General features: G+C 37.0%; 1 protein-coding gene across 4 annotated transcripts in view; it reads right to left on the reverse strand.

Moving 5' to 3' along the window:
• The window catches only part of LOC136864010 (uro-adherence factor A), a 639417-nt gene that overhangs the window by 107182 nt on the left and 518831 nt on the right, over nucleotides 1-13404 (reverse strand). For all 4 annotated transcript variants that reach the window (XM_067140507.2, XM_067140506.2, XM_067140509.2 and 1 more), the window contains one exon: nucleotides 602-726. In XM_067140507.2, coding sequence (XP_066996608.2) covers nucleotides 602-726 — 125 coding nt within the window. The remainder of the gene's footprint in view (nucleotides 1-601; nucleotides 727-13404) is intronic.

The raw sequence follows: 13404 nt of genomic DNA on the forward strand, positions 1-13404 counted from the left end.
TATCAAAGTTGCAGTAGGCCTACGCTACGGAGGCAGACATTTCTTAAATACGAAACACAGATGTACCGCATGATTACGACAAGTGTTTTCATTGTGTGGGTCGTATGGACGAAACTGTTCACAAATTTGTGTGATATAGCTTCATGAGGCTTCTACCCACTTCGAAGCGGAATCGTTCTTCTCTGACGAATTACGTTAGGGGTCTTTTATGCGAGATTTATTTTCATTTTCTACGTCTCAAAAAGCCAAGAGAGGTCTAATACAGGGGTAAATATGGTAGTTACTGCATCCCCTCCAAGGTACATAGGTAGCCCTCAATATACTGGAAACTTCTCTTACAACTGCCAAAATTGGATCACACGCATGAATGAGTATACTTACAAAACTTCCACTCTTCAGGCAATAATAATGCATTATTTAATGTTCCTTGAATTCTTAATCTCATTTTCATTACTTGCTCAAAACTTATGCTCTGAACCTCCTCATTTTGTCCTAACTGTTCTTTTTTTGCTCTTATAGTATGTGGAAGTGGAGTCTCAACACACTTAAGTCAATATAACAAAACAGCAAGAGTTTAAATGTTACAATGCTGAAATTATACCTCATTTGAGACAGTGACTGACTCTTCTCATTCAGAAGGCGGTCTTTTCTTCTTTCAGACTCTTCAGCCTGTCTCCTGGCCATTTCAGCATCACGTAATTTGTTCCTAAGCTCCTCCTTTTCTTGCTGAAAAAAAACAAAACAAACTTATTTATCAAGTAACCAGAAGCCATTAAATTATAAATGAAACATTAAAGGGTACACTGAAAAAGTACAGGAAAGTTCAAAAGCAAGCAGCAGACTTTTATAGTGATCGCAGCCGTGACCTCCAGGTTTTCAGACTGTGTAACACAGGAACACGACTTTTCATTTAAGACGTTCCTGAAGGCATTGGTCAGGATTCAAAATACAGCTCAAAGTCTGGGATAAGGTTGCTCAGCCACTTAGAAGTTCAGCAATCGATAGGGACCTGAAAAAAATTGCATTTGCGATAAATGCAAATTTCTGAATCTTGTACCGAATCCAAGCCTACGGTAATTCTATTGTGGAATAAAACAATTTTTACGCATAAGAAGTGCAACAAAATGCGAATTGTGACCCAAAATGCGAAATTAGTATGAATATGCAATTTTGGTGCGGATTCTACGAAAATGTGCTATTTTACTGGCGAAAACAACCTATTTTGGCAAAATCATCACAAATACTCAAAATATGACGCATAAATCTTTCGACCGTTCTGATCGATGAAGGAAAGTAGCCCATCGATTGCTGCTTTCTGACTTTAATCGATATTTACAATGGGAATAGCAGGGGTAATAAGATCTGTATCGATTATCGAAATGTAAATCAGGTGTCACGGAAATAACGAGATAGATGAGGAGTTGTTTTCCTGTTGTTCAAAATTGAAACTAGTGAAGAGTAGAAAGTCGAGCTATTGTTTAGGTTATGGGGCGCACGACAAAAACTGCGCACGAAAGGGCTCGGCAATTTGCAAAGGATGGTTTATATGCCACAGATTCAGCGACAGTGTTTTGCAAGTATTGTATTCGCTGAGTTGGGTGTGGAAAAAAGGATAGCATTGTGAAACATGTTAAATCTGAAAAACACGTGGGTAAGCAACACGATAACGAAAGTTCAATCCCTGCTGCTACTACGTCTCAAAGAAAGCAATCTTCTGTGCTTACACAGTTAGATAGTTGTAAAAGGTGAAAAATTTCCGGAGATAACTTCTTGAAACGCACAGTTGAAGTATTTGCCGAAGCAAATATACCTCTGGGAAAGCTGGAAAGCAAAGAGCCAAGAGCCTGGATCACCGAGTTTTCAAATGAAGAGCTGCCATGTGTGAGAACTCTACGTGAAGTATATTTACCGGGTAAGTTTCGATTTCATTGATCGGGTATGGTTTAGGAATTATGACATCGAAACCATGCGCAAAATTGAAGGATACCAAATTTGAGTGCGATTTCAATATCAAACTATCTTACCCGTACCCAATTGATCCAATAATTTTAAAATATTTTGTTATAATTTGAGGTCTTTCTTCCTTTCTAGAAGTTGCATCTGACCACCAGAAAAGAATAGCAGAGGCTCTAGTGGGGAAGAACATCAACATACTCTGATGAAACTACAGATAGAATGGACCGTTGTGTTTTTATCATATTCCAAGTCCCAGTTGGATCGAAAAGAGAGCTGCACGTTGTTTCTGTGAACTATCTTGATGCAGGAAATGCTACAAACTGCTCTTGTGCTGTTTTAGAAGCTCTGCGCAGTTATAGTGAACCATATGATGCAGTTACAGTGTTTGTTAGTGACAGTGCCCCGTACATGACCCGGTGTTATGAAACATTAAGTGTGGTCATAGGGGATCATGTAATGCATGTACAGTGCTGGGCACATAAGATCAGCTTGGTTGGCAATAGTTGGGTCGCAGTGGTGACAGATTTAAATAATGTGGTTGTGATGGTCAAGTCAGCATTTTTGAACACAAGAAAGCGAAAATATAATTATTTACAATTCTTAAAATCAAAGTATGGTGCTTCAAAGGAAGCAAAGCTTTTTTCTGCACCTGTCATAACCCTATGGAATACCTGGTATCAGGCTGTCTTCTATCTGAGTGCTTACTTTACTGATGTTACATTTTTCAAGATGTCTGACATGAAAGACATCAACAACTGTGGTATGAAGTACCTGACTGATCTGAGTGACCAAGAAGTGAATAGGCTTCACTCCCACATGTTTTTTTTTTGTCACAGATCATGCAGCTGGATTGGTTGACCTCCTTACTGAACTTGAAGGGTCTCTGTATACTACCTCTCATCTCCTTTACCCCAAACTGCATAACCTTGACACCAGTTTTACCTTAATTTGTGAGGGGAATTTTTCTGCGGCAACTAATGATGCTTTGATTAAGCTCACTCCTCTACAGCAGGCTGCATGTAGAGACACATTTGTCAAAGCTGCTCATTCTTCATAGTGCAAGCTAGCCACATTGAAAGCTAAAGACCCCAACCATAAGCATTTTGTGATAATTTCTCAAGCTTTGTATCCAAAAAAAAAGTAATTTTGAATAACACTGATAAATTAGATGAGCTTGAGAAATTGTTTGGAGTAACAGATGTCTCACGAAATTATATCTGGTCTGGTTACTGTTCTGTGAAACATGCAATTCAAACCCAGATGAAAGAAAGTGAAAAATGTTATGTTATGCTTTCATTAACTGCAGTTCAGACAGAGTTCAGCATATTTGCTAAATACTGTCTTGAGTTGTTGTGGACCCCAACGAACAATGTAGATAGCGAGCGCATGTTGTCTCATTACAACACAGTGGTTACAGATAGATGGTGCAATTTGAAAAAAAAAGCAATGCCGAAGTACTGTCAATGCTTTTGTTTGAACAATGATTTTGTATTGTGTGTGAACCAAGGACAATAATTGGACTTCATAAACTTGGAATCGTTAAAATTAATAATACCATGTGATTATTTTAACTTTGCAAATAGATGCTAATTTTGAAACAAATAGATGCTAATTTTTCAGGTCCCTAGCAATCTATAAATCAACATTAATTCTTTTATACATAGGTTGATTTGTAGTAGTGGAAACTATGTATTTTCTAGATGCATAGCATACATTCAAAGTTCTAGGTTTCACATGCCTTCGATGTAGCCACCGCTGTTGCATGCAACCTATTCCCAGTGACACAGAAGCCTTTGGATACTGAGGGCACTGCCTAATCTCAGTGTGGTGCAAAGAGCAAGACTGATTGCCTGCAGGAAGTCTTCAGCTGTTTGAAAGCGAATCTCATGCAATTATTCCTTCATATAAGGGATAAGGTCTAGTTGCAGGGACTTAAATCTGGAGAATGTGGAGGGTAGTAATGCACTTCCGAGCCCCAGAAATTGAATAAATCAGACACCACTCTTGCTGCACGTGCCCTTGCATAGTCTTGCAGAATGACTGGTGGGTTATGAATAAAATGTTTTCTTCTGAGCACTGTTCGCATATTATTTATCAGAAATGAGCAGTAGTACTCCATATTAATGGTCTGCCTTTAAGGAACTGTATGCTGAGTACCTAGGTACCAACTGATGAGCCCAGCCTAGCACATGAGGGCGAAACCCTGGCAACCAGGAATGAGTTAGCTGGAAAATTTATAATGTCCAATAACGGACCATTTATATTGGTATTATAAATTTACTCATTCGGAACAAATATTTCAGATTCCCTATGGGAATCAACATCTATATCATCTGATGGCCAAGCTGGCATCAATTTTTGATTATGAGACAAAGTATCTCATAGTGCATTGGCACTGCCGGTGGCTACAATTAGCCTACGCAGTGGCTTCCCAGGTATGCACTAGCCAGCGTCTTGGTAGGTATGCTAGGTACCAACTGATGAGCCCAGCCTAGCACATGAGGGCAAAACCCTGGCAACCAGGAATGAGTTAGCTGGAAAATTTATAATGTCCAATAACGGACCAGTTATATTGGTATTATAAATTTACTCATTCGGAACAAATATTTCAGATTCCCTATGGGAATCAACATCTATATCACAATTAGGTATGCCAAACAAATATTACAGTCTGTTTAAAGATGGTGGCTTTGTTGATATTCTACAAGTGAAGTGCTTTTGTCTTGCGATACGGTGATTAAGGATATGCTTGTATTAATTTGGGAATATGTAAATAAAAGTACTGTACTGAATGACAGCATCTCGTGTGCATCTGTGTGGCTAAGTTAATCTTTAAACAGAAAATGACCGAAAAGCCCATATTACAATACTCAGACTTCGAAAAGCCATTCATCCTAATTGAGGAGAGTTTTTTCAAAACTCTACATTTGCAGCAAACATCATCTTTCAGGAAATGTGTTTTTTTATTTCCGCTTAGAAGCATAGGCATGAAACATTTCAAATTTTCATCGACGTTAGTTCCAATAGAGACAAGCACGATACCTGTATAGAACTTGTTGAAACTTAAGGTGGATGAGGTAAAATTCGAAGATAATTCTCAAGGTTTTCAAAAGTTGATATATGCAAATATTCCGGTAAAATGGAACTTCACATTAATACCCTAACTGAATGATATACTTTTGTTTATGGAATTATTTACTCATTTTTATTTTTGTTATTTTGTGAATAATATTTTTTGAAAATGTATTTATTTATTTTTGAGCTGCATTGGCATACATTTTTTAATATAGGCTACTTGGTATTGTAAGATTACATAATATTAGTAGATTCTAATATACTTAGCATCAAGCAGTGCAACATAAAACAAAATAAGGTATAAACCCATAATATGAATCCTATTGTAATGAACACAATATCACACAGGTTAAATTAAAGTTAAGTCTTACAAAATAAAGTCTACTCAATTAATATTTAAGAACTCATCAAAACACACAGCCATCAGAAGGCTGTTACTTGTCTTCTAACATGACCCTGTAGAAATCCACAGCATCATCCGGTATTTCAAAAAACTTCAACAGAGCTTTAACATCCTCCTTTTCTTTGCTCACCGTATTTTTCTTTGGTAAAACAGAGGATTTTAGCAATACTTCATGGCTGGATTTCATTTTCAGAACTTAAACTTCCACTGGGTATGCGAAGTAGGTATCCTGTATTGATATGGAGACTCATATCTCTTGTTATATGTGATAACACATTGACTATTCATTTTAAATGGCAACCTAGCTTGTAGTGCCTTCTGTGAACTCTCTTTTAGATCTTTGATTTCCCAGTCCCTGGTCAGAATTTTAAGGGTGCCATGCTTGTCTAAGATATCATAGTATTGTTTGGGAGACAGTATGTTTTCCCATCTTCTGTAAGATTTCTCAATTCTACCAAACACACTGTCTGGAGCCATGTAGCTGTGTCCTCGAATAGGGAAGAAATGTAGAATATTACTGAATAATGTGCTTTTTTCCAAGAAAGCAGTAAGTGGGGCCAGGATGACTTGTTTTTGTTTTGGCTGCTACAAGAGTCTGAGAATAAATGTATCGTGGTAGGGCCATTTTTGAGCAGTTTCTTTTCCAGGTTAAAAAGAAAGTCCAATAAAGGCGAAGCAACTTTGTTGCAACCTGTTGAAGATTCTGTTTCTAGCCAAGTATAGAAAAATATGTCTTCCTTTCTCTGTTCCTTTTAGTGAATCATGATGCAGAGAATGTATAACCACACTTGTCTAGCATAGAAAACCTCACTCACTCATAACTTCAGAATTGGTTGATTCTGTTACATGTCAAAACGTATCTTGATGACACCTGGGTTTTCTTCTTTCATTATTTGATAAAACCGCTTTGCACGAAGTTTATGCAAACTATTTAGTATTAAAAACTTCATTTTTTGTCCGTATTGACTCAAGATTTTACAATGCTTAGTAAAGCTAAAGGTTCCACCTATTCAATACGTTATCGTAATGGTCTATTTAGAACATCACATATTTATTTAACTTATCATAAAATGCATCTTTGGGACCGGTTTCGGCAATCCACTATGCCATCATCAGCCACTGAGTTTTTTTTAGCAAGGAACATTCAAAAATTAAAAAATATGCAATAGCAAGTCCCATTCTTACATGAAAAACATTAAAAATATAGCTAAATAGCATAGGCCCATTGTACTGTACAAATAACATGTCTTTTTTGAAAAATACAATATTATTTAGTGCATCTAAAATTATTTTTTATATATAATTGGCAAAGTCTATGATTTGGTGTACCTTATGTACAACAGAATCATGTAAAATTGATAAAGGAATCTACTTTTGCCATTTAATCCACAGTTTTAAAACAACAAGTCCTATTTTACATGGAAAATATTAAAACTTGGCTAGTTAGTATTAACCCTTTTTTATGTTATACAAGTAACATGTCTTGTTAAAAAATATAGTATTATTTGGTGCGTCTAGAATTGTTTTTAGGTGCTTAAAAAGACTATGGTTTGATATAGTTGATACACAGGAAATTTTCTATAAAATTGATGAATGTTTCTATAAAAACCTCTGTCATTTTTTAAACACAGTTTCTTAGTTCCTCATAATATGCGACTTGTACTGTTTTAGATAATAAATACAGGTTCTTCTTCCTTAAAACTTATTGACACAACAGTCTGTTTGACTATGTAAGGAGTAGCAGATTCTGATGTGTTTTTTCTTGTTTGAGTATTTGAACCTTGCTTCTAGTATTTTCCAATGTAAATAACTGTGTGGCTGAGGCCGAAACTATGGTTAAGATCTTGAATATTATTTTATGTGCCAGATGGAAATGGGCCGTAAATAGTGTTAATCTCGAACCAGTACGGACCTAAAAAAGGAAATAGTGAAATGAGTATGAGTTATTGAGAACGATACGCGGTACTATAGATCTATAACTTGTCCTCAGTTTATTATTCTTCTCTAGGCATGTTTCTGTCTTTATTTTCATCAGACTAATTTTACAAGTCGAGCAGGTATCAGAGTGAGGAGTTTTGAATGACAGATTGAAACACTTCTAGAATATATACTTGTATTTTGACAGCGAGCACAGTTTCAATCCAGAACTTTTCCTTTCTTCACAGAATGTCTTCCACATCTTACTGACTGAGAGATATGACGGTAAATATCCTCTTTTAGACTTTCCTCTGCCATGATGGCTCTCTCTGCATTTATACCTTTTGATGTGATTCTTAATGGCAACCGTTATGTCCTTGTGTTCCTTGCCTGCTTAGGTAACTTCCCAGTATGATGAAACCTACTAGCCAAATAAGATAATCTATCCTTTGACATGCCAGAAATTCCTTGAAAAGTTGCAGTACAGACAGGAAGAATTTTACCAGTTTTCTTCCTAATGCTGTACTTCACAGAAACAGTTTTCTTCTTCCTAGCACTGAGGAAATGTGCATATACTTCAATAGAAACTTGTCTTGATCGACCTTGTATAAAGAAGTCACATGATGATGGAATTCTGTGATATCTTCATAGCAGAGTTCAGCAGCTTTGCATTGTTTCATTGTTTTAGTTTCTGTACTTGTGGGCAAGTCTGAGTCCATGAATGCATTTAATATTAGGTTCGTTTTTAGTTCTAGTCAGCTTTCCAGGTACTCTCTTCTTGTATCTATACTTTCTTCCACCGCCACATTCCTGAACCGGCACGCCAGCTTCACAATCTTCAGATTCATTATTCATACTGTTGTAGAGTGAAACAGTTCCTCACACAGGAACTTGCTTAAAACTTCTCAAGAAGCGAGTTTTCTTCTGTCGACGACAATGAGGGCTAATCGCGGGAACATATGGCATGCAGTTCCAAGAATACATCCTTTCAATAAAGGAGTCCGGCGTTCCATTGTTCCACAGAATAACACTTCCGATTATCCATGAGAATGCCACGTGATTAATAGTTAACTGCATTTATCGAGTTTTGCTGTAACTTTCCGAGAGCATATATCGACTTCTGCAAAAACCTAGCGATTTCAACCACTTCTACACATGGCAAATATTGACTTATGCAAAGGATGATTGCACAGGATGGTGAGCAAGGTCAAACTGATAACATTAGCATGCATAACTCAATTTTGAAAATTTTTGCATGTATCGAGTTTTGAAAAAATGCTCCTCAATTACGTATTTGAGTGGTGAAGTTCTTGGAGCAGTTTTATCGCAGGGTGAGCTAGGGGAAGATTTACCTATCATGTATGCGAGTAGAACTCTGAATAAGGCAGAGATAAACTACTCAGTTACGGAGAAAGAATGGCTCGCAATTGTATGGGGTGTGAAGTATTTTAGACCATACCTATTCGGGTGGCACTTCACAGTAGTGATGGATCACAAGCCACTGAAATGGGTGTTCAACGTTCAAGACCCGTCATCCAGGTTAATAAAGTTCAGATTAAAGTTAGCGGAATAAGATTTCACGATAGTATAAAAGACTGAAAGACCAACAAAAATGCTGATCCATTAAGTAGAATTCCCGCTGTGCCTGAGAAGACAGTACAAGTAGTGAGTTTGGAGGGAAATACTCCCCAAGTGACAGCTGAGACAGGTGAAACTGCAAGGATAAATAATGAGCAGAATGATAGAGGACGCAGAAGCAGAGAGATCAGGAAGGGAGGTACGAAGCAAAGACTAACTCATATGATGCAATAGCAGAGGAGAGTAATTCCGAAGAAGAAAGCGATTAACCTGCTGACGAGTGTAAGGACCTGACGGAGGAGAAAACATTAGCAATATTATGTGATGCCCACATGTCCCTTGTAGGCGGACACCAAGGAATCACAAGAACACCAGCGCGGATTACAGATGTATTGCAATGGCCAAATATGAAGAAGGATGTAGAGGCACTTATCCGCTATTGTCCTTCGTGTCAGAAGAATAAAATTACAGGTCCAGAGGTTAAAGCACCAATGGTTATAACACACACACCCAGTACTGTGTTCGAAAAGGTAGCAATCAATGTCACAGCAGAGAAAATCAAAATCAAATCAAATCAAAATCTCTTTATTTGCAAATGAGGTGTCTACCTCGGTGGCAAATGGTACACTAAAATACATTATTGTCAAGCACTAAATATTAAATTAACAAGAGAAGAAAATTTTTCCTATAATACAATATTATACAATTTACGCTAACAATGTTTTCTATTAAACACACAGCTCATCCTTAATAAATTTATATTGTTTACAAAATTCTACTTATAATATCTCCTGTACTACTTACAAATATAGTCAACTGATATACAGTATGTGGAATTACTTCAAATGATACTATACAACTGGTATAACATTAATATTTACATTGCATTTATTTATTTACTTTTTTTTTTTTTACCCGTTCTGGATCCTAAGTAGCATAACGACCTGCTGCGTCTTAACCAGAGCCCCTTTTGCCACCACTTTTCAGAGTTCCTGAAGGGCCTTCACAGCTACCGTAGCGGTCCCAGGGCCCTCGAAGTCCCCACTGTACTTCACCCCTACAGGCAGTCCCCTACTTTGGCTGTCCAAACTCCTTAGACCAGAGGATGGAATTAATTTATTCACACACATTTTTTTATTTACAATAACCTACACCAGTCGAATGCCCTCTAACACTTCATTTATTTTCTCTGTTGCTGTTTATTCTCTTCTTGAATATCTGTACAGATTTTGGAAAAGGATCAAACACTACCCCTGGTAAACTGTTCCACTCCTTCACACCCTTCCCAATGAATGAAAATTTACCCCAATCGCTTCTGCTAAAATTCCTTCTAATTTTATATTTGTGGTCAGTCCTGCCGATATAATTATTTTCCAACTGAAGCCTCTCACGGATATCTCCCCATGCTGCTTCTCCTGTATAGGCTCTATATAATCCTGTAAGTCTAGTTTTCTCCCTTCTCTTACTTAAAGTTTCCCACCCAAGTTCCTTTAACATTTCTGATACACTACTCTTTCTCTTTCTCCTGAAATCCCCTGTTACAAATCTTGCTGCTTTCCTCTGCACACTATCTATTTCTTTTATTAGGTATTCTTGGTGAGGATCCCAAACACTGTTTGCATATTCCAATAATGGACGAACCATACTCAAGTAACTTTTTTCTTTTAATTCTTTGTTGCATCCTTTAAGTAGCCTCATTATGACATGTAATGATCTGTATGCTTTCCCAACAATATCAATATGACCCTTCCAGTGCAAATTACTTTCAAATCTCACACCTAAGTATTTGCACTTGCCATCTTTTGGGATAACTACCTCATCCAAAGTATATTCAAATTCAGTTTTAAAGCTCCTGTTTGTAAAAGTTGTAACAGTTGATTTGCCTCCATTAACCTTCATATTATTTTCTTCAACCCATTGTTGGATACTTTCAAGGTCCCTTTGTAATTCTGAACAATCCTCAATGTTGTTTATTTCTCTATAAACAATTATGTCATCTGCATACAATCTTATTTTTGATGTTATATTGTTCCCTAAATCATTTGCGTATATTAAGAAAAGTAACGGACCAATTATACTACCCTGTGCAATTCCCTTCCAAACTTTCTCTTCCTGCGATACATTATTTCCTACTTTGACTTTCTGAACCCTTGAATTTAGAAATGCTTTTATCCAACGTGTAACCCTTACGTCCAATCCTATTCCCTCCAATTTCTTTAATAATATTCCATGTTCCACTCTATCAAAGGCTTTGGAAAGATCTATGGCTATGCAATCTAACTGACCTCCTGAATCCAACTGATCTGATATGTCCTGCTGAAATCCCACCAGTTGTGCCTCACAAGAAAATTTCTTTCTAAATCCATACTGGCTCCTCATGAACCAATTTTTATCATCACATATCCCTCTGATGTACTTCGATATTAAACTCTCCAGAATTTTACAAACTATACTGGTCAGGCTGATTGGTCTGTAGTTCTCTGGTTTACTTTTATCACCCTTTCCTTTATAAATTGGTATTATTATAGATTCCTTCCATTCCTTTGGTATTACACTATTATTTATGACATAGTCAAAGAGAAATTTTAAATAAGGCACTATGTACCACCCCATTGTCTTTAATACCTCCCCAGTAATTTGATCACTTCCTGCAGCTTTTCCTTGCTGAAGCAGTTGGATTTCTCTGAAAATATCTTCGTTTGTGAATGAGAAGCTTCTTGTTTCCCTCTGTCTCTCTCCCTCTCTATCTTCTGTTTCGGTTTCCAACTCTTGACAATCATCGACTGAATCTCTAAATTCCCTACTAAATAGGTTTGCTTTCTCAGTATCTGTTAAATAGTGTTCACCCCCTTCTCCCACCATTGTAGGAATTTGGACTCCTTTTCCTTTTTTATTCCTGATATATGAATACAGCTTTTTCCATTTCCCTTTGTGGTCATTACCCTCTTGAAGTATGCCATTCATATAATTCTCTTTTGCTTCCTTTTTCACTCTATTCAGCTCCCTCATTAGCTGTTTTCTAGTTTCTCTACTCTCCCTACCCTCTTTGATTTTCCTGTTTACTATTCTACATTTTCTTTTTAATTTTCTTATTTCCCTTGTATAATAAACAGGGTCTGCGGTCATTTTACCCTTCGTAACAGGTACAAATCTCTTCTCTCCTTCCCAAATAATTCCTTTAAATTTAGCCCAAAGTGTATCCACGTTACTCCCTTCACTTATCCAACAACTGAATTGTGATTTAAGGTAAGTCCCAAATTCATCAACTTTAGTTTTTCTGTACAATTTCTTGTCTTGTGTAACCCTCTTATTAAGCCTTTTTGGTACGAGTCCTACATCCATTATTGCAGCCTTATGGTCTCCTATTCCTTCAATTACCTCAGTTTTATCAACAATTTCCCATGGTTTAACCAAGAATACATCTAGTAAGTTATTGAGACGAGTCGGTTCTTGTACTACTTGTGTAAATCCTCCCCAAATTAACTTATTTGCCAGTTTCTGTTCATGGGCTTCACTTGCAGCTCCTTTCCATTCAACTTCAGGCAAATTTAGATCTCCCCCAATTATTACCATATCATTATTATTGTTTTTATGAGTATAATCTATTATTTTCTCAAATATTTCCATGTCTCTTTCCTCTCTTCCAGGCCTGTACGTTCCTATAATTCCCACCTCCTTCATATTATCACAAACTAATTTTATCCCTAATATTTCATCCCTTTCATCGGTAAACCATTCATGTGAACAGTAAGTTTCCTTCACCAGAATAAACACACCCCCTCCCTTTTTATCTCCTCGGTCTCTACGATAGACTGTGTACCCTTCTGGAAATACTTCTCTATTACCCACCCCTTCTTTCAACCACGATTCCACTCCTATCACCACATCAGTCTCATAAGATTCCATCAATGTACCGAATTTTAATTGTTTATTTACTACACTTTGACAGTTTACCAAGAGCAATCTCAGACCCCCTTCCTCCCTAAAACTTGACTGTTGCAATTGGGTAACTTGAAATTCCTTACTATCCTGAGTTTCTTTTTCTAGTTGACTGAGCCAGCTTGAAGTACAGCTGGCTCTTTCTACTAGTTTTCCTGGTCAGTATTATAACTCAAGGGAGTTGCCTGTTTTACAGTACATATCTTAAGATTAGTAAAATCTAGAACAATATTTGCTATCTTTCGTTTACCTGAATTGTTTAGATGGAGGCCATGTTTTGTATAACAGTATCTCTCAAAACTGCTGCATTCAATAACCTGAGTATTCCGAAAATGTTTACAAATTTTAACAATATCTGTATTGACCTTGTCCACTTCAATGTTCACACACGAGTCTCTACTCAAATCATGCCTGTGGGGCACGTTCACTACAAAAACGTTAGTGTGGGTCAGCTTCCCTAGTGTATGTTTAAGTTGTGATCTTACATTCTTGGCGTCGTCGCGAGCTACGTCGTTTGTCCCACCGATGATAAGCAC

The sequence above is a fragment of the Anabrus simplex genome, chromosome 2, assembly GCF_040414725.1.
Source record: "Anabrus simplex isolate iqAnaSimp1 chromosome 2, ASM4041472v1, whole genome shotgun sequence".
NCBI lineage: Eukaryota > Metazoa > Arthropoda > Insecta > Orthoptera > Tettigoniidae > Anabrus > Anabrus simplex.